This window comes from Mauremys reevesii, linkage group 23 (genome assembly GCF_016161935.1).
Source record: "Mauremys reevesii isolate NIE-2019 linkage group 23, ASM1616193v1, whole genome shotgun sequence".
NCBI classification, from domain to species: Eukaryota; Metazoa; Chordata; order Testudines; family Geoemydidae; genus Mauremys; species Mauremys reevesii.
In genome coordinates this window covers 16800174-16821440 of record NC_052645.1, presented here as the reverse complement: position 1 = coordinate 16821440, position 21267 = coordinate 16800174, and the positions used below count along the sequence as shown (strand labels likewise).

General features: G+C 57.7%; 1 protein-coding gene across 5 annotated transcripts; it reads left to right on the top strand.

The window, feature by feature from the left end:
• The first annotated feature begins 15 nt into the window (after positions 1–15).
• On the top strand, positions 16–21224 carry HPCA (hippocalcin). 5 transcript variants are annotated; one of them, XM_039511682.1, is made up of 5 exons: positions 16–33; positions 2777–2813; positions 15156–15553; positions 18212–18317; positions 19333–21224. In XM_039511682.1, the coding sequence occupies exons 3-5, from the start codon at positions 15176–15178 to the stop codon at positions 19428–19430; spliced, it is 582 nt and encodes a 193-aa protein (XP_039367616.1). In that variant the 5' UTR covers positions 16–33; positions 2777–2813; positions 15156–15175; the 3' UTR covers positions 19431–21224. The 5 variants fall into 5 exon arrangements, with proteins under 5 accessions (XP_039367616.1, XP_039367615.1, XP_039367617.1 ...); XM_039511681.1 differs by lacking the exon at positions 16–33 and adding an exon at positions 148–294; XM_039511683.1 differs by lacking the exon at positions 16–33 and adding an exon at positions 739–756.
• Positions 21225–21267: the final 43 nt, after the last annotated feature.

Genomic DNA, 21267 nt, shown 5'->3' with positions numbered 1-21267 from the left:
ATCCCGGGCAGCCGCCCCGGGGATTTGCTCCAGGTGGGACATTCCTCCCACCCCCTCCCGCTGCATCTTCCCCGGGCCGGGTTTGCAGGAGTCACCCCCCGCCCCCAGTCCAGTGCAGCCCCCCCACCCCCACCCCCGCCCTGAAGTTGCTAAGCTCGTGCAGTGTAGCCCTGGATGGAGCAGCAGTAGCATCAGCTGGGATGCAGCTCTCGGGCGGGCACTAGGCTGGAGCACAAGGGGGGGCGAAAGCAGCCGCAGCAGCCGCCGCCGCCGCTTCTCCTTCTGGCTGGGCAGGTAGGAAGCCGCCCGCGCTTGGCTTTGACATTTTGATCCTTGCAGGGGAAAAGTTGTTGCAGCCGCGGGGCTGCAGAGGCAGGGAGCCGGGGGGGGGGGGTGCCCTGGTGGTGGGTCTCGCCCCCTTTCCCCGAGGGGGTCGCCAGCCCCTGCCGTGCTGGGGGTCTGGAGAAAGGACAGGCGGGGGCACCAGGCTCCTTTTACAAGAAATCAAACGCTGTGGCCGCAGCTGCAGTGGCCCGTGGCTCTGCAGAGGGGGGTCCCCCCGCCGGTGCCTCGTCCCTGCCCCATGGCGCAGGGGGTGGATTCCCCCCGCCCACCTCTCTGACCCTCGCCCCCTGCAGGCAGCCCCCCCCCCCCCGGCTTCGAGAGCTGTCCCGCCTGTCCTCGCCCCCGCTGCGGAGCCGGGGAGCCGCATGCAGCTGCCCTCTCCCGGGGCTGCAGCCAGCGGTCCTGCTGGAGGTGCGTGCGATGGGGGGGGCCGGAGCGGGTCAGGGCTGGGGGCGAGCCGCCTGCATTGCTGCAGTGGGACTCGGCTGTTCCCAGAGGCGAACCCCCCGTCCGGCTCCCGCCCTCCTCGGACGGCTCCTGTGCCCCTCCCCGGCAGATCTACACCGACCCCCCTGCTCCGAGCTGCAGCCATGCCCGGGGCAGGAGCTCCGGCACTGAAGCGCATCTTGCCCGCCTGCTGGCGGCGGGGTTCCCCGTGTCTCCTCCGGGGGCTCGCCGAGCTCAGGCCCGCCTCCCCTGGCGGCTGTGCGCTCTGCTCCCCGGAGCCGCAGGGAAGCCGGGGGCTCCCGCAGCACCATGGGGCGGGGGGGATCCGAGGCTCCCCGGGCGCAGCAGGACCTCAGCGCCCTGGCTCGCCCAGGGGGCTGCTTTGAGCTAGGGGTCCCTCCTGCCCTGCCATCCTGGGGTAGTGCCCGGGTTCCCTGGCTGCTGTGACCCCCAACCCCCCTTCTGTGGGGGCAGGAGCAGGGTACCATGCTGGGCAGGGCAGGGCACCCTTCCTGCTGCGTGCCATGCCCTTCCCCGCTGGGCCAACCCAGCTCATGCTGTGCCATGTTCCTGGAAGCCGGCTGGGCTGTGTGCTCCTTGCTCCAGACACCACTGTGCCCTGGGTCATGTGAACCAAGGCTTCATTGCTTAATGAGGGAGGAAATTGCCAGCATGTGCAAATCGGGTTGGAGAGGAGCATGAAGCCGAGTGTCTGGGAGGGGGGGCGTTGGATAACATACCTTGGAGAGCAGCCCAGCCCTCCTCTGCAGCACGGCTTCCTGGGTGCCGGCATCCATCTGGCCTGCTCACATCATCCCTCTTCGTTAACAAGAATAACTGAGACTATTCAATGTCTGGGGAGCCCCTGGCCTAAGCCTCGGCACCGCTTCTGCTTCGCCTGCCGCCTGGGAGTGTGTGTACGTGACCTCCATGCTCAGGAGCAGCCGGCGGGAGAACCCAGGTGCCCCGTGTCACACTGGGGTCTGCCAGGAGGGAGAGAACGGTGCGGAGGCAGGACGAGGAGCTCTCTGCACATGAGTCTCCTGTGTAGCAGAAGAGGGGTTGGTGCCCCTGCCCCTGAGGATCTGGAGGCCCAGCTACTGCAGAACCAGCAGGGTAGGGGAAGGGCCTGAAGCCTAAATAATGGCCCGTCGAAGGGCTCTATGGATGGAGACCCTCCCTCGGGAACTCGGGGGGATCTGCTCCCTGGATGAGTGATACTGAGTGAAGCGATCTCCTCTGCTCAGAAACGGGACTGCATGAGTAACTCGGGGGGGGGGGGGGCTTTTCAGGGATTAACCCTCACTTCCATGGGAGACAGACGCACTCTCATACTGAGACCCGATGGACGTGTAGGTTGAGTTATTGTAACACGGGGATGCCCTTGAAGACCCCTGGGGGTGGAATGCCACGGCACACCTGGCTGAGGGTGCCGGCCCTGGGCAGTATGTCACGCTGGGGCGGCTGCCTGCACGCTCTCCCTGCTTTGCCAACCAAGGGGCTGCTATCTGTCTGTAAGGCCTGGGACGGCTTGGAGAATGGGCCCCTTTTTCCAGTGTGCTATTGCAATGGCTGAGATGTGCTCTAATCACTGGCCCCGGGCTCGTGAGTTTGGGGCAGGGAGCGCTCAGTGAATCTGGCACCCTGTTGGATGCTAGCTCTGTCACAACAGAGCATTTTGCCTGACGGGCTGGGAGTGACGCATGCTCCGAGCCGGTGCTAACCCATTGGGGGCCCTAAAGAGGAATATTTTTGCCCCCCAATACTTAAACAGGCAAGTTCTTAGAATAAAAAGTGAATTGGGGGCCCCCTTGAGCTGCTTGGGACCCTAAGCAATTTCTTAGTCTGCTTATGCCTAGCGCCAGCTCAGAGTATGCTGTCTGTGTAACTCTGGGACCCTTGGGGCTGGCTAACTTGGATTCAGGAATCTGGTGTCTGTGTGGCCAGTGGATTACTGACCGTCCCTTTACGTTCTTATTTCCAGCGCCTGGATCTCCTGTCCCATCTCTGCTCTTCTGTGGGTGAGTAGAGGATTGACTCCGAGCATTCTGGGTCTTGTCTGTGGTGGGGGTGGGTCGCTCAGGGAGGGGGGGTGGGGAGGTAGGTGTGTGCGCGCACGTGCATTAAAGATGTTTAAGTGAGGACGGGGGTTTTTGCAAAAAAAACCCTGCTTCTAGCAGAGTCTAAATCATCCTCCCAGGGCTGATTTCTGCAAGCCCTGGGCATCTCCCGGGATGCTGCACATTCCAGTGCTAGATCACTGCTTCCCACTGCTAGTGCAGTGAACAGGCTTCTTATATACCTAACCCGGAGGTGCTTATTAACTGACTGCCTTGAAGGCCTCGTTCGCGGGTAGGCTCTGCCTTGGGCCGGTGCTCAGGAGACTTGGCCAGGCAGCACAGCTCAGATAGGGTCTGTTCTGAATGGGAGTTTGTTCGTGGATGGAGGCGATGGGGCTGGGCGTACGTCTGCTGAGCAGCGACAGGGCCGTCTAAGGTAAAGAGCGTGAGCTGATGCCTGCTCGGAGCAGACGGGCTGGGGGACTGGACAGGGGGGACTCTGGCAGAGAAATGAGAGCGCGACAGAGCCACAGGGAGGCTGGAGTATAAATGGGCTAGGATTTGGCAAGGAGTCTTAGGGAATTAGGCACCCAGATGCCTTTGCAGTTTGGTGGAAGTCTGATTCCTAGGTGCCTTGGAAAATTCCAGCTGGAGCTGGCTCTGTTGTCTGAGCCGCACTGGGGTGAGGTGCAAAAAGCTCGCAGGCAGAGGGAGGGAGGAGTCCAGGAAGTCCCAAGCAAAGCACCAGAAATGGAAAAGGTTCTGTAGAAATCTACCAGACCCGTCTCTTCTCTCGCCCTCAAACAGAAGCTGGGAACAGGGCAGCCTCATGCCGGTGCATGGGCAGGCTGAGCCTCTGGGCGGGAGGCTGCCAAGCATTTGAGCCTTTTGCGTTCTTGCTTTGCTCAGGCCACTGCAGCTGGTGGCAGAGCTGATGGAAAATCCTGACATCTTGGTGCCGGTGCGGTTAGTCAAATCTGCTCTTTGGTGTTTGCTTTGCGCAGGGCAGGGAGAGGGGAGTCATGCGCTGAGGACCCACTGGGATTCCTCGCGCCGGGAGGCGCGGTGCTCTTGTGCTGAGCTCTGCAGTTCAGCCAAGCCAGCCAACCTCTGTGTGTGTGTCTCTTCCCTCCTCTAGAAAACAGGGGAGGTAGCACGGCCTCATCTCCTGGGTGGGGGCTGAGGCTGACATCTCGGACGGATGTGTGTCTTTATCAGCCCCTTCTCAGGAGCTGTTAGCAGAGACCCGCAGCCCGTCGCCTCCACCCGTACCCCGTCTCTCTGTGTGTGCTCTGGGATGTGGCACTACCATGAGAATCAATGAGGCTGCGGCCGAGGTGGGGCCGGAGGGGAGTGTGGAGCATCAAACTGATGTTGGAAGAGCCTACGGGATGGCGTAGCACGATCTGCAGGCAAACAGGAGCTGGTCTTGCTGGGATGCAAACCTGCCTGCCTTGGAACTGGTTCCCCTTTGCCCTCCACGGAGAGCGAAGCGCTCGACGTCTGTTATCTTGCTATTCCCCTTCCTACCCCTACAGCACAGCCACTGCTTGTGTTTCCCCTCCACTCCCCAAACAGGAATCTGCCTTCAACCCTCCCGCCTCCCCTATGAATCCTCAGGGCAGCTAGTTGGCATCTTCTGGCCTGACCTCCCTGGGGTGGATGGGGAAAGGTGGCTGAGCCAGTCTGCAGAACCCGAAGCAGCAGTCCCCTTCCCCTGTCTAACGCCTGCCTGCCTCAGTCTGTGGGATTCGATTCCTGGGACTCCAGCGCCAGGCAGAGGCTGGAAAGCATCGTTTAAATATTAATAAGAAGGCAGGCAAAGCCGCTCTTCCTGCATCTCTGCCAGGCTCTGCGTTCCCGTCCTTCACTTTGTCAGTGTGCAGAGCTGAAAATAAACCATCTCTCGAAAGGGAGCTGACCCAGTTCTGTTAAAGCTTCAGCCAGGAGAACTCCCAGCCCAAGCAGAGCTCTGGCCGCGCGGGCCAGGTCTCCCTGGGCCAATGGGGTATTTTGCGCCCGTTGTCACTGTGGCAGAATGAGGTTTCACTCAGTGGTTCCCAAGCCTTATAGGTGGAGGCTCCAGCTTTGGGAGCGTTCTCCAGCAGTGCCGGTGAGGACTGCCGCAGTGTGGCATCAGTGTTCCTAAAACTGCTGGGATTTTCCACCTTGTCGTTCTAATCTCCAAAGCATGGGAGTTCCATCGGGTGGGCTCTGGTGGGAGAATTGTTTTGTGTTCAGCAAAAAAGCCAGATGCCTGCAACATCCGTAAGACATAAAGGCTGAGTGAACTTTAAAGACAACTGTTCATCTGAGCCTATAAAAAAGGAAAGAAGGCGGCCCCAGTATGCCATGCTCTGCAGTTGATGGGCAAATCACCTCATTAATAGTGGAGGGTGGAGAGGAAATGCAGCAAGGTGTGGCAAAACGTGAGGCATGTTTGCAGATGACAGTTATTTAGGCTAGTCGAACCTAGAGAAGATGATCCTCAAGAAAACTCCAAAGGGACCTAACCAAGCGAGGGGAATGGACCCCTCCATGGAAAATGAAATTCACTGTTGGCAAATGCAACCACGCATGCCGGAAAGAATAGTATGAACACACATTGTGCTGTGTTCTAAATTCACTGACGCACACCTCGCACATCGCTGTGCCTGGCATCATGAGAACCTCCACCCTCTCTTGTGTAGTGCCAGTGAAAAAGGCAAACAATGTTCAGCTGCATAAGCAATAGGATAGAAAAGGACACAGGATAATGAGAGAATCAGTTACTTTAAACGGGCCATAAATCCTCATGCTTCTTGGCACAATCCAACCCCTAACTGACATCTGGTTATGAACAGCAGGGCCATCCATTAACCACATGCCTCCAGCACTGGAATCTGAATGATGGGCCTTTGGCTCAGAAATATTCAGAACGAGATCAAGGGGCAGCTCCACCGGTGGGGGAGAGTAGTAACGGAGAGAGGCCTGAGCACAGGACCAGGAACCAGGAGTTTTTCCTGCCTCTGATATTTATTCCCTTTGTAGCTTTCAGCCATTATGGAACAGGCTGTGAATGCTGAGGTAAGCCTCTGGCAAAGGAGATGATCCTGTGGCCAAGGGCTGGCCTGGGAGTTGAAGGCTTGGTTCTGTTCCTAGCTGTGCCACCAATTTGTTTTGCAACCTTGGGGAAGTTCCTTAATCTCTTGATGCATCAGTTTCCCATCTATCAAAGGAGGGCAGTCCCTGCCTCACAAGGATGCCTGAGGATTAGCGAGCTGACTCTGTGACGCACTCTGGAGAGGAGGTGCGTGCGTGCACGAGCAAGTGTGAGCTGTGCCATCACTAGCACAAGTAGTGGATGGCGATTGTGGTGTCACACACCCAGGCCGGTACAAGGAAGGCAAGAACTGGTTCTCACTTGTCCTTCAGGAACTGGAATGATGGAACTTCCTACTGGAGTGGTCCCTTTCTGCGCGCAGAGTCGGAGTTCTTTGTTCCGAACTGGGGCCGGCTCGGGGGCCGGCGTCTCTGTCCTTGTCCTGCGGTAGCCCCTCGCTTTGGTCACCCCACCCGAGGGGCCTTGAGATCTTCAAGGTGAGGTCAGCTCCTGTTCTTGAGGCTGCTTTCTCCCCAGCTGGATTATTGATCCCTTTTTAGTCAGGAGAAACACCTGGCTTGTGCTGCACTATTCGGGAAACCGTGCCGTCGAGAGCTGCTTAAAAGGAAATGAACCGAAAGCGTCATAACGATAGTAAACATGGCTTTAACTGTTGGGAAGCTGCCACCTGGACAGCCAATGTGGGTCAAGGCATAAATCTTCTCTCCCTGCTGAAATGAATGGGGCAGCGGAGAATTGGAAGGTTGCTGTGAATTTAAAAAGAAATAAGACTTCATCTCTCAACAACTTGGCAGTTCTCTGAATTCCTCCCCCTCCCCCACTCATTCCCATGGCAGCTGCATTTCCTACATATTCTTAGCGCTGCCTCAGTGTGGGGAGGAAGGACTCTTCCGGCACTGGCTGATTTATGTCTGGTAGGTGATCCAAGCTGAAGTTTGTCAAGTGGCAAGCTCCCATTGAGACCCCAGCCCATGTCACTTCACGATGACACTGAACCAGTAACAGGTGTGTCTGAAAACTCTTTAAATTCTCTTGCTCCCTGTATATTCTTGGCTGAAAATCTACCAAATATCCAGTGAGTTGTGAGCATTCCCCATAAATTCAGCAAAGCGCATCGTGACCCTGGATTCCTGCAGCGTGAGGACTGGTCCTGCACCCCACCTCCCGAAACTGCATCTCGCTGGATCACGGGACGGAGATCCCTGCCTTAAGTTGGCTTGCAGAAACCCAAAGATTGTCCCACCCTGATGCATGGGAGGGGGTGCAAGGCAAGGGGGGAAATGTGAGGGGCTGGCTCTGGTGATGCTGAAAGCGCCTCTAAATTGTGATGATGAAGTGGGCAAAGGAGAGCCCGTGGTGCTGGGTTCTGAAAGGAGGAATTCCTGTGGTAAGAGGTCCCTGCATGGATTCTGAATGAGATGCACCCATGTTCCTAGCCTGAATTCATGCTGCAGGGAGCATCCCCTGCTCTGGGACCGTAAAGAATCTCTGTCCTGGAGTCTCTTATCTTGGGGGGCCATCCTGGATTATTTTTGTTTTGCAAGAACCAGTCCCCCTTAAACTAAGGGGCAAACATTGAGAAAGACCATCCAGGACACGGTCTTTCTTCCTTCCCTGTCCCAGTAGGTCTGGCTGGGCTTGTTTCTACCAGCTTATGTACAGGCAGACGTGCCTCTCCTCTACCACTGCATCCCAGCTCAGTCGTCTGGGCAAGTCAGCCAACACCCTGCAGGTGCATCTCTGGGGCTTTCCAGTCTGCTGAGAGCATGGAGCTTCGTGTCTCCTGCTTGCCCTGTGTCTCTGGCAAACGGCTCCGGCATCCTCCTTCATTACTTCCTAATTGAACAAGCGGCTCGTTGAGCTGGACCAGCATGGCGCCGGGGAGAGACGACGTGGGCACTCTGAGTGGAGGGAGCAAGGTTAGAGAAGCCAAGCAGGCAGGAGCTGACGTGCCTGGCTGGCCCACCGGCTCCCATGCTGGCGACTGTTCAGATCACGTTAAATTAAATGTACAGAAAACTAACAAGGAAAAATGACTCTTTTCTCTAATCAACTGATAGGCCCCAATCTCCCACCCCCACCCCACCGCCTCCTTCTCATCCACCACTGGAGTCACTGGAGCTTCTGCGGGGAGGCAGAGGACTGCCTGCATGGAGCTCCTTGTATGATTCTCCCCATGCCCTTGGGCCCTGATCCTGCAAACACTTCTGGCCACATTTTTCCACAGCTCAACTCCCATTGTTCTCAGCGCTCTGGCACATCAGGCCACTAAATCCAGTGAGCAGCCCACTCACGGGTGTAGTCCTGACGTTCCATGGGACTGGGTATGTGAATGAAGCTACCCGCCTGCTTGATGTGGCTGCAGAATTCAGCGACTGCTTCCCATGTATGCAGCATAGTTCTGCAGAGCCCAGCCTGAGTGACGCTTTCTCTCTCCTGGGGCTGCCTTTAAAAAAAAAAAAAAAAAAAGTCAAACCCTTTTAGTGATTGCAAAATGTAAAAAGCATGTTCAGCCCCCCTTTGCACTGCGCTGGGCAAACCCCTTTCTGCAGGAAAGCCGCCCAACCAGACACCGTTGAGGTCTGCAGGACAGAGCCCGTCTAACTGCATCCTTGGTATCATTTTCCTTGTGCAGCTGTGCTTGAATGGAACATTGTGCAGCCATCGCTGCTAGAAACAGGCGGCGAGGGGAAATGAATATACTCAGAAAAGCTTTTTCCTCCCTTCCCCCCGCTTTGAAAAAAAAAAAAAGACTGTTTTTTTAACTCTGACAGATTGTGGTTTTAAAGCCTTGAATCCAACTGCGGGGGGGGGGGGGGGAGGAACACTGCCCATGTATTCTATGCTCTTGTCAGGTAGAATTTTTCAGACTGACACTCACCAATATTAATATTTTTTTTATTATGATATATGGAGCTATATACACCTATCTCATAGAACTGGAAGGGACCTTGAAAGGCAGGGCCGCCCAGAGGATTCCGGGGGCCCGGGGTCTTCGGCGGCGGGGGGCCCTTCCGTTCTGGGACCCGCCACCGAAGTGCCCCGAAGACCCGCGGCGGGGGCCCCCCTCCGCCGAATTACCGCCGAAGCGGGACCCGCTGCCGAAGCGCAGCCCGGTCTTTGGCGGTAATTCTGCGGCGGGGGGCCCCCGCCGCGGGTCTCGGGCACTGGGCGGGTCCCGGAACGGAAGGGCCCCGCGCGCGTACCGCCGAGACCGGGCTGCGCCGGCAGTGGGTCCCGCTCCGTCTTCGGCGGTAATTCGCCAGCGGGGGGTCCTTCCGCCCCCGCGCGGCACGACCCCCCGCCGGCGAAGACCGGGAGCGAAGAAGCTCCTGCGCCCGGCCGCACAAGAGTTTTCCGGGGCCCCCCGGAGCGAGTGAGGGACCCCGCTCCAGGGGCCCCGAAAAACTCTCGTGGGGGCCCCTGTGGGGCTCAGGGCCTGGGGCAAATTGCCCCTCTTGCCCCCCCCTCTGGGCGGCCCTGTTGAAAGGTCATTGAGTCCAGTCCCCTGCCTTCACTAGCAGGCCCAAGTACCATCCATGACAGATTTTTGCCACAGATCCCTAAGTGGCCCCCTCAACAACCCTGGGTTTAGCAGGCTAACGCTCAAACCACTGAGCTATAGTGCTAGGCTCTGTACAAACCCCTAGTGAGACAGCCCCTTACACTGTACTAGTTACGGTGTAACTAGACAAGGGTCGGCTGGGAAACAAGCGCAGTGATTAACCCAGGTCATGCAGCAGAGCCAGGAACAGAAGTGTGGGCTCCTGACTGCCACACCAACACCTTGTCTGCCAGGCCACCTGGAGAACATCGGGAACCTCTTGCACGGAGCTGCTGCTGGGCTCCGATTGTGTTTCCCCCGGGCTCTTGGGGTGGGGGGGGCACGTCCAACGTAACCAAATTGGCAAAACAGGACTATAACCATCAATATTTAACTGAGCAGTTGCAATAAGGCGAAACCGGGAAGGAAAAGCTCATCCATGTCGCTAAGTCGCTAATTTGGCATTTAAAAAACCCTCTGCTCCCTTCACCTCCTTGTGAGGAAGGAGGTGGCCCGTGAGGAGTCATGCTGTGCTGGATTTGATAGTCGCAGCGTGGTGACCCGTGGTGACCTCTGCCATTGCCTGTTCTTCCAAACAGCTGAGACCCTGAAGTGGGACATGGTTGGCTCCAAGTGAATCTGATCTCACGTCCCTTGCCCACCTTGACCCCCTGGGAGTCATGAGCACCCAAGAAATGCAGACTTGGGCTTCTGGCGCTAGGCTTCTTTCACTTAGGGCTGCCTCCCTGGCATCTGTCAGTCACAGGGTGGAGAGGCAATAAATCTGCCCAGCATCCTCCTTTTAACAACTTTGAGTTCAACTTTCCAATCCCTGATCCTGACGCCCGTTGGCAATGCTACTAGGCAAATCAAAACACTGACTCATCCATTTGCTTCCCTTCAAGGTTAATGGTTTTGTTTCGTTTAAAACTCTGGGCCTGTTTTCCTCCAATCTAACCTTGCACCCAATTAGTGTTTGCTTAGAAATCTGTCTTCTCCCTGCCTGGCTCTCCCCTGGAGAGTCTGATTTTAATAAGCCACGCCAGGGTGTCTTTTATGGCCTAACAATGCTGTCTTGACAGTGAGGAGCGCTTAGCCTCTGGTTCTGTGTCTAACAGCCGCCACAGCTCACTGTCGTTAGACTATAATATGTGCCACGTTGGCTCGTTGCTTCCGTTGAGGATCCCCCGTGGACAGGACGCATGGTCGTCTCCTCTCCACAGGATGCTCTCTGCTCTTCGGTTCCTCTTCATCTGCCTCTCCCATTTGCCATGGAACGACCTTGGAATTCCTATCTCAGGAATTCCTGCAGCATTAACCTGGACGAGCTACTCCCTAGCTGTGCTGTTTGCTCCTGTGGCCAGTAGTTCCCCTGGAGTGGGCACTTTGCTTGCCAGGTGCGGCTGCCTGGCTTGGTGCCTTGGAACAGGTAATTTCCTCTCTCTCTTCACCTCCAAGGGGCGTCAGTGCGCTGCCCTGCAAGAACTCTCCCTCTCCAAGCCATCTATCAGGATCCACTGAGCTCCGTGGGCCCAGGCTATTCTGGCTCCAGCAGCACGGGCTTCCCTAAGCACTGGTCAGCCCATGGCTTGCACACGAGGCAGACAGCCCCAGTGGCTCTCGCTGGGGGAGTGCGGGGAGCTCTCTCTGCCAGCACCTGTGGAGTGTGAGAGGAGCCAAGAGAGCTGGTAGAACTGAAAGTCCTTGCTGGGAAATGGGGGGGGGGGCTCTGTTTTCTTGGATTGTTTCTGTAACACCTGACCCAACCGCATGGAGATCCTCCATGAGGAGGCGGAGAAGTGGAGCCAGCGGGAAATGCACCGATCTGATCTCCCTTTCACTTCCAGTCTGGGTTATACATGCCAACACTCTGCGTTTCCCCCGCGCCTTCCACGGGGCAATCTCAACACACTGCACAGCCAGGGGGTCACCCTCATTTTCCAGAGGCGTTGAATAAATGACTTGCCCAACCACTTGCGGTAAGTTGGCGGCAGCCCTGGGAAGGGAACCCAGTGTCCCTGAGCATCAGCCAGGTGCCCACCTCATCCCTCTTGTTGAAAAGACTCTGTGTCCCCAGAGCTACCTAAGTGCTGTGACCGGTCCTGCTGCTTGTGCCCAGATAGTGGGGTCTCGGGAGGGCTGATTGCACCCCTGGCACTGGGCGGGAAAAGGGCTGAATTTATGGGTAATTACAAGAGGCTGCTTAAGTTTCCAGTGAGGAGAATAAAAGGCTCTGGCTGCAGAGAATGGACAGAAAAGGTCCAGTGGGAGGTAACGAATCCAAGCGTTTCTGTCGCACTGACCGAGGAATCGCCTGCTACACAGCAAATGGCGGCGCCTGCTTCCTTTGATCCTTGGCACCGCCTAGTCCTGGCGGCGCTAACATCCCCAGCTCCAATCTCTGCTCCCCAGAAGCGTTGGTCTGTTCTCTGCAGTCGGGCTCTGTTCTTAGAAGCTCCTAGCCAAGCTGGAAGGCTGGGGGTGGGGCTGGCTAATGGGGATAGAAATCAAGGAGCCGAAGAGGGCTAGCATGGACAAGTGACCAGGGGGGCGGGTGAGGGAATCATTTGGGGTGGCTCCAGGTTGTTTTCATCCTTATCCTCTATGACATTTAGGCTGAATGCCAAGGAGGTGGGAGCATGTGGGTCCCTAGCAGAGATCAGGGTCCTGAGCCTCTTTATGGGAATTTTACCTTGCTCCACAGTCCCTGCTCTTCAGGAGCTCTCAGTGGTGGGGTCTGGACTCCCCCTCTCTGGGGCTGGCAGCCTTCTCCGAGCAGAACTTGTACCTCCTAAGCAGGGCTGATCTGTTTACGTGGCCATGAGTAATTACTTGGAAATCCCTGCGCTGTCCAGCCCCTCTCCCCTCCCTCTTGCCCAGCGGGCAGGGGGATGTCAAATGGCACATGAATGTCCCCGATGGCTCACCAGACCCAGGCCTAAAGGCAAGCGTTTAACGGGGAGGGGAAGGGGCCTTGGTTGTCTTCTGCCCTGTGATCTTGCCACCACTTGCATCTGAAGAAGTGGGTATTCACCCACGAAAGCTCATGCTGCAAAACGTCTGTTAGTCTATAAGGTGCCACAGGATTCTTTGTTGCTTTTACAGATCCAGACTAACACGGCTACCCCTCTGATACCTGTGATCTTGTGTCTCTGACTCCCTGGTGCCAACAGAACCCTGCTGCTCGGGCTTGGCTGCACAGATGTGATTGTTAATAGGCTGACAATTACTATTCAACCGGGGGCGTGGAATCATCCAGGGGTTGCTGCCGTCAGTTTGCTGTGGAGCTGTTACGCCCGTGCTTGGCTTCTAATGACCGTCCTTACCCAGTGCTCCTCTCCTCCTGGCGCCCACAGTACTGGGCTCATTCGTATTGCCGTGTGGCGCCCGGAGCTGGAGCGGCTACGAGGATGCTTGTGAGGCAGACTTGGGATTGCTCAGGGGAGTGAATTCCCAGGGTGGGGACCATGGTGTGAACGAGGGGCTAAAGCCCCTGCAGGAATAGGCAGTAGCAGGCTGTCTCCTCTTAGGCATGATGGCTAAGGGCTTGTCTCCATGGCAGGGTTAGCTCAAGGCATAACTCGCGTGTTGTCTCAGACCTGACCCCCAGAAATCTCTGGCTCCGCTTAAGTGGTGGTTTAAGCTCAAGCCAGCCGGCCCGTCCGGCTTTGGTGAGTGATGCAGTGGGGACCCTGCTACAGGCTACAAACTCCCGTTAGCACAACTCAGCTGCCAGCCCTGTGCCGCTCGGGGGTTGGCCGAGCTGGGCCGAGTGGTGTGATTGAGCGAATGGCTGCAGTAAACACCAGCCCTGTGTGTCTGCTTAGCCAGGCGAGGACTGAACTCTGCAGCACCCAGTCCAGAGAGCCCAGCAGCGCTCAGGGAAGCTGACCAGCGCCAGGCAGGGTATCGGGGGAAGGAATGGGAGTGGCTGCCTGAGCTGGTGAGCCCAGTGCACAGACCTGCCTGTCCACACTGGGAATAGCTTTTGTTTCACATGCTCGTGGCTGCTGCTCCACTGGCGAGAGCAGGACACACGGTGCTCCAGCCAAGTCTGTCCTGTTCCAATGGTGTGGCTGAAAGCGGCCTTGTCCCGAGCACGCAGCGAAACAGTGGGGACGCAGTGCTGAGAACTGGATTGGTTTTCTAGTGGAGATGGGGCTGTGACATGTACCTCCGCTGCCGCACCAGTGGCTAATATTCGCATGGTCTCTTCCTTAGTGTAGACAGGACCTGAGAGTCCTACAGCCAGGCCCCCCCCACCCCGATGCGGGGTTTTGGAGGAGACACTGTCCCCACTAGGTTATTCAGAGCGCGAAATGGTATCACCCCTCCAAACTGGACCCAGAAGCCAGGGCAGAGATTGGAGCTTCCACATTGGGCACTGACAGCTGCTCCTCTCCCTTGGCAGCTGCATCGCGCACCAGCTCCAACTTCGGGGTGAGCTTTGAGGGCAGCCATCTGGAGGGTGCATGGCAGGGAAGGGGAGTCTAGAGAGCGTGAGGGCCTGCTGGTGAGGGCTGCACCGAAGAGACACAATCTCACTCTTCTGGCCGCCTTTAGGAGAGGGGCCATGGGCCTGCTCTGCTCCCTGCGGATCCAGGGGCAGCGATGCCTCCAGTGGGGCCAACCCTTTGGGTGAAAGGCAGGAGATGCCCACGGTGGGCTGGGCTGAGAGGTATGGAAAGGATCGTTCCCCCTCCCCTGCGCACCAACGCTTCTCCAGTCTTCCCCCTGCCCTCCTGGCATTTAGAGCATCCCAGCAAAATCTCTGCCGTAGCTACTTGCAGCGCAGTAACTTTGAGAGTTGCTTATAATTCGAGGCGTCGTCCCCCTGCCCCAGTCTCTGCCCAGCCCTGGGAATGCCTGGTGTGAAAGGTGGCCACATAGATGCTTCACCTTCTTCCTAAAGTGCCTCCAGCCCTCTGCCTAGTAATAAATCAAGGATGATTCATGGCTCCTCCCACCTCCATGCAGAAACCTCCCCCAGCAGCAGCTGCTCGAGCTGAGCAAACGCTTTCTCTTTTCTGCAATGGAGCCGGGGAGGGGACCTGGCAGCATCAACAGGCCTGTGGTAGATCATTGCAGGATGACTGCTCAGTGCGCTGGCTCTGCAGGTGCTGGGAAGGAGAAGGACAATGTCTCCAGGGCTGCCTAGGGGGATGGGAGCTTTCTGACTCCATGTGGCAGTGAGTCCTAAATTGGCTCAGTGGGGTCCAGATTCCTGCCATGGCTGTGTTTGGGGGGGTGGTTCCGACTCAGGTAGGCAATAATCCTTTAGGTACTGTAATATTTGAGTGAATCCTGACCTATTATTTATATCCCCAAAACACCTTAGAGCCCCTCGGTGCTGTACAAAACCAGAACGCTGCGCAGGACGCTAGCCAGCTCCTGGGTGGAGCAGTCGTGCCGAGTCCTGTGCAAGGCGGGAGCTGTAGAGTTTAAGGCCAGAAGAGAGCATTCTATCATCTAGACTGACCTCCTGTAGAATAGGCCAGAGCATTTCACCCAGTCTGTCCAGTATTGAGTCCACAATGGGTGCTCGTAGCCGAAGAAAGAGTTGAGATACCCCCCCCCCCGCCCCAGGAAGGGTGCTGGTAGTTGGGAGAGGGACTGACCAGATCTGCCTCTCATCTCTTTGGCTCCTGGGGCCCAGATTAAGGCTGTGAAGTGACCATGGGGAAGCAGAACAGCAAACTGCGTCCAGAGATGCTCCAGGACCTGCGGGAGAACACGGAGTTCTCAGATCTGGAGCTGCAGGAGTGGTACAAGGGCTTCCTCAAGGACTGTCCCACCGGCATCCTGAACGTGGAGGAGTTCAAGAAGATCTATGCCAACTTCTTTCCCTACGGCGACGCCTCCAAGTTTGCCGAGCACGTCTTCCGCACCTTCGACACCAACGGGGACGGCACGATCGACTTCCGAGAGTTCATCATCGCCCTGAGCGTCACCTCCCGGGGCAAACTGGAGCAGAAGCTCATGTGGGCTTTCAGCATGTATGACCTGGATGGTAATGGCTATATCAGCCGGGAGGAGATGCTGGAGATCGTGCAGGTAACACGACCCCCTTCCCCAATTCCCTCTCCCCGGCTGTGTGGCTTCCTTGTGCCTGGGCTTTTGCTGCCTGGGACTCCAGCTGGATGAGCTTGGAGTATTGCCCTGCCTATGGGCCTGAGCCGAAGTCCATTGCAGTCAAGGGAAAGATTCCCCTCGATGTCAATGGGCTTTGGATCAGGAAATGCCGCATAGGGACTAATCCTGCATTCTGCCCAGGGAGTTGGGACTAGTTTGAACGGGGCCAGTTCTCCAGAGCCATGCACTCTGACCAGTCATTCGCCCCAGCTCATCTCCTCCACCCTGCCCTGGTGTCAGCAACCAGCCAGGGTGCAGTCCGGCTGGGAATTGGCTCGGATAGGTTTGTTCTGTTTGCCCCAGGGACTAGCACTGCTTAGGGGCTAATGCAGGCAGTCGAGGGGATGCAGGGACCAGGTGGGATTCAGTGGCTGGAGGATAATGACATTTGGGAGGATGGAGGGGTGGGGGCTGGACTTTGTAAGGAGGAGCAGATTCTCTTCACAGGCTTGTCAGGCCAGGGACTGGGGGGGTGCGTACGTACATGCTTGAACAAGGGCAGGGTTGGGCTCCACAAGGCACGTCATAAAAAAGCTTGCGTCTCCTGGCCTCCTCCTCAGCCTGTGGCCCAGCCTCCCTCCCTCTCGCCGCTGAGCAGTGATGCTGAGAGGGGCAAGAGCAGACCGAAGAGTTTAATTTAACGGGGGGATGGTGAGCCGGCCAGATTAGCAGAGGGCAGAGTGTGAGGTGACTGTCCATCACGGGTCTCTTGCCTGGCTCTGAAGGGCAGCCTTCTGGCAGGGCTGGGAGAAGGTCGTGCAGTCCAGACCCCCAAGCCTTGCCCTCTGCAGGCGGAGGCTGCTCAAAATCTCCCTTCTCCGATGAAAGGCCAGGATGCTGCCTGCCAGTGGCGTCCGCTTTTCACGTGCTTTTCGCAGAAACAAAGAGTGTCGCTCTCAAAGCAAGAGACCGGCCTCTCATCCAAACTGGTCTCTGCTGCTTTAGGTCCTGGGCGAAGGGATTTAAAAATCTGCCCTAGTAGCCGAGGAGTTGGTACGTTGGCAGTGAAAGCTCCCGTGCCTGTGGGGGAACCGTGGCTTTGAATCCAGGGTCGAAGCTAATGGCTGACTCCGTTTTCCCACTGAGATGCAGGAAGGATCAAGCTGGTCCTGGCAGGGCTTAATGCACTCGCTGCCATGAGCCAGGTGGGAGTGCAGCAGGACGCAGGAGCCCAGGACACTCATTGCTTGGGGGGGTTGGGGGGCAGCAGTGGAGCGTCTGAAAGCCAGAGCCCTTTATACTGAGTCTCTCCTCTGCAAATCAAATCCTTGAAGGGCCCAAGGCAAGGAGCAACTGGAACGGGGGAGCAGGGAGGGAAATGGGCTTCTTGGCTAGGGCATTTGGCATTCTGGAGCCCTGGTGGCTAGGTCTCTAGTGGAGAGAGGAGACCCAGCTGTACTCCACTGTCTGAGCATAGGAGACCCGCCCCTTCGACGGGGTGCCCTGTGCACGAACCCCTGCAGGGAGTATAGTCATTGGCCTTGTCCCAATGTCAGATGGACACAGTTCTGTTCAGAGGGGCACCGTCTGCTTCCCTTCATCCCAGGACCAGCCCTGGTCGGGGTCTGCACTTGCCAAGAGCAGGAGCCATTGGCTTGCCTGCCTGGGATGGGTAACCCAGCCCGGTACGTGGGGCTGCTGCCCCTCACGTGAGTCAGGGTCTCGCAGGGGAACTAGCAGGCGTCCTCCCCTGCTCCTCTCTGCCCTCTGAGGGTGACAGCTTGTTAGCGCCTGGTGTTTTCAGAGCTGCCGGGCTGGGGCCAGCCCCCTCCACTCTTCACAAGTGCAGCCAGGTGGGAACTGCAGCCGCTCCGCTAGGGAACAGAGCGGCAGCATCACCCGAGCAGAGGTAGCGGCAGTTGGGCCCCATTCACCAGATCATCCCAGTGTCCATCGGTGGCCTTGTACGAGGGGCTGCCTCTGATGCGGCCGTCCTGAGTGGCTGGGGGTAGAAGCGACCAACTCTGCTGTAAACTGGAGAAAAGAGCAACTCCCCTGAAGAGCCAAGCCAGGGCTGTAACACCTGCCCTCTGCAGAGCCGGCCATTACCAGGTGCCCAGCGGGCAGCCAGGGATGGCCCTGGGGGAGACGGGCTGAGTTGGTCTGGGGGGCGGAGGGAGCGGGAGGGCGCGCACCAGCACATCACCACCGTTGCCCTAGGCCTGGGGCTCGCTCTGGAATGAACCCCACAGCCCCGGCACACTGAATCTTAGTTACAGATGCCGCGCGGCAGCAGCCTGAGGAAATGACCCAGTAGCTATTATACTGATCTTGTTTAATCAAGTCTGTTCCATTGTATTTCCCTGCTGACGTGCCGGGAGTTGATGCCGCTAACAGGCTTATTCCACTGGGTTTTTTAAAACAGACGCTCATTCTCCAATGTAAAACCAAACCCTGTTTGCAAAGGCAGGCGGGAGCCCTCTCTGCCTTAGTTCTGTGTCTTCCAAGTGGCTTTTGCAGCTACTCCGCCTGGGTCTCACCCCTCCACTGACCCCCTGCACCCACCCCTAGGAACAGCAATTGCAGGTTTGAGTTGGCAGAGGCCACGACTCCCCCTCTGTCCTGTTCTCCCTCCCCTAGGCCATCTACAAAATGGTTTCCTCGGTGATGAAGATGCCTGAGGATGAATCGACTCCAGAGAAGAGAACGGAAAAAATCTTCCGACAGATGGATACTAATAATGACGGTAAATGAGAGGAGACGGAGGGAGATTAAGTAAAGGTCTCATTGCTAAATCCAGGGGTCTTAGGATCAGAGACACGCAAACTGATTAAATGCATCGTTTGCGTTTCCTGGGTGGGGGGAATCACTTGCGGGGGGGGGGCGGGGGGGAGACTAACAGGGCTGCTCTCCTATGGCCGTGCCATGATATAGCAATGTCTTCTGTGGGCCTGGGACCCTGCCTCCTTGGGGCTAAGCCCAAGGCCAGCAGGCTTGATTGTGTTTAAAGCAAACCCAAGAGTGGCATCTCTCACACACACACGCACACACACTCTCTCTCTCACTTCCTGGGCCCTGCAGTTAAGGGCGAGGCTATTTGGACGGGTGGCCCAGTGGTTAGGGCACGATGGGGGTGCAACGCCCTGCTCCGCCACCGATTCCATCACCCAGGGAAAGTCCCTTAATCTCTCTGCACCGCAGTTGCCCATTGGGGATAACAGCCCTGCCCTGCCTCACGGGGGGCCATGCGGACAAAGACCATAAGGAGAAATTCAGCAGCCCGCTCCTGGGCACTGGGCTCAGTCTGTCCAACTTTCCCCAGGCTGGGGCGGGAGAGAACAGGGCATGGGAAGATGTCTGGTCTCCACAGTCTGGGGCTGGTGTCCCCTTAATGACGGTCAGTGCAGTAAACTCTGTCCCAGGCGAGGCACTGTTGTAGGAACAGCAGCTCCACCCTCACTGCTCCGGGGGCCCGGGGCCCGTTCCCAGCCAACAGGAGAATTATTTCACTCGGTAGGGCCCTGAGAAGCCCTTTCCCGGACAGGCTCCCCTCCTCCTAAATGCCCACGGCTATCGAGCTGCAGCAGAGAGAGGACAATTACTCTGTCGGGCATTCTTGACTCAGGGGTTGCAACCCGCAGCCCTGTATTGCAAGATTGTGGAGGAGGCTGGAAAGGGTCAAGCTGATTTCAGATGCAGGCAGCCTTTGAGCTGACCCGGCGGTGGACACACCAGGTCCTTTCTTCTCTCCTTTTTCCCAGGCAAACTCTCTCTGGAAGAGTTCATCAAAGGTGCCAAGAGCGACCCCTCGATCGTGCGGCTGCTGCAGTGCGACCCCAGCAGCGCCTCGCAGTTCTGAGCCCTCCCGAGGGGAGTGGGGGATGGGCCCCATCCTCTCCAGAGAGCACTGCCAAGACACCTGACCTCACGAAATCACCGGCTCCGCCATGGAGGCCAGCTTCCCATAATCCTCTGGGTGAACGGACATGCTCCCATGAAACGACAGCACGGCCACTTTTCTCAACTCATCCACTCTGCTTCCCTCATGCTGAGTCCGTAGCCACATCCTTGGGAACGTTCAGCAGGTTCTGGGGCTCTCGGGGCAGGTGGGAGGCGGACAGAACAGGAGCCAGCCTGCTGGCGGGAGCACAGGGCCCGGTTCAGCGTTGTCCTCTGGGGGTCCCTGGGAGGGGGTGGGGGCAGGCCTTGGTCAGCTGCACGAAAAGCCTGTGGTACCCTGAAGGGGGGGGTCTAAGCTCTCAGTCTCCCCTCCCCCCAGCAGGAACACAGGCAGGTGCTCTTACCCCTTCACTGCCCCCCAAATGCCAGCCCTGCAAAATGGGAGGGATGAAGCCGCTGCAGGACCAGCACGTAGCCGTGGTAAAGAGCCACTTCGCTGGGTCAGGCTGCACTCCAGGCTGCCGAGTCGTGTTTCCCCGGAGGACTGACTGGTGGGTTGGGGGCACAACCCCTGGGCACACTCGGCGGGGAGCTGAGATGGTCGCCACAGGCGAAGCTAGAGGGAATAGGCTGGTGTCTCTGCAGCTAGTGGAGACTGGGGGGTGGGAGACTTCGGCTAGGTCTGTAGGAGCATGAACAGAGCTGGGTATTTTCCCCATGCAGCTCGGGAGAGGCCCTCCTGGCTGAACGCTTCCCTCGCCTCTAGCTTCTGCCAGGATTTTCCATGGAGTCAGCCCCAAAAGCTTAGCAGCGAGCGCCAGAGCAAGCCAAGCCCCCAGCTTCTGCCAACCCCGGGTGCACAGCAGGGGCCGGGGCCTTTCTTCAGCCACGGGGCCACACAAAAGCTAAAGTTAGGGGCTCACGGAAGAAGCGTGAGGGGGAAAGGTCAGCCAGCAACAGGAGGGGCTCTGGCCACAGCCCCAGAGCTGCTCATTCAGGGGCTGAAGGGGGCGGTGTGGGGAGCAATCAGCCTGCACGGGGGACTTGCCCTCACGGCTGGTGTCTGAAGGAGTTAAGCAAAATGAATTCCCAACACAGCTGGGGGTGCTGGCAGAATGTGGCCATGGCAAATCCTGCCTCACTGAGCCAGAAGTTGGACTTCCTGCCCTCTCCCCCCATCATAGAGGAGGACCCCTCCCCTGACAGGGTCCTGGGTGGAAGGGGATGCGCCCACCTCTGGAGCCTGCCCCAGCTGGAGGGCAGGGGCTGAGTAAGTCCCAGGGGGAAAGGAGAGGGTCAGTGGTAGCAGCCTCAGCCCTTGGGCTGCCCCCCCCCACCTCCCAGCTGATTGCAGCCTCCCCTGCTTAGCACAGATGGGGGGCAGCCCTGAGGACCCCAGCGCACACATTAAAGGCCACTGCTGTCTGTCACATGATTTTGTTCATCAGTATTTTGTTCTGCCTGCACACAGATCCCCTTGGCGAGGGGAGGGGGGGGATCAGCAGGGCCCCCCCACTTCACACAGAGGCAGAAGCCCTGCGTCACAGATGGGGCTCTGTCAGCACAGCCCCACACCCCCGACCCCGCCAACGCTCTCAGCCCAGGCGGTGGAGATCAGCGTGTCCCGGTGCGCTCACGCACCCTTCAAAGCAGACGCTCGCTCGTCCCTTCCAGTAAATGAGGGGAGTGCATGGGGTGGGGGGGTTGCTTTTGTTCTTTTAATATCTTCAGAATAAAGTTTTGTCTCCGTGCAGCTGCTTGTGGGATGATGTCAGACCTAGGCACGCTGAGAGCGA

Coding starts and splice junctions, on each gene's coding strand:
- HPCA (XM_039511682.1), top strand. CDS start 15,176: ATGGGGAAGCAGAACAGCAAACTGCGTCCAGAGATGCTCCAGGACCTG. Junction 15,554..18,211: donor AGATGCTGGAGATCGTGCAG/GTAACACGACCC, acceptor TCCCTCCCCTAG/GCCATCTACAAAATGGTTTC. Junction 18,318..19,332: donor GATGGATACTAATAATGACG/GTAAATGAGAGG, acceptor CCTTTTTCCCAG/GCAAACTCTCTCTGGAAGAG.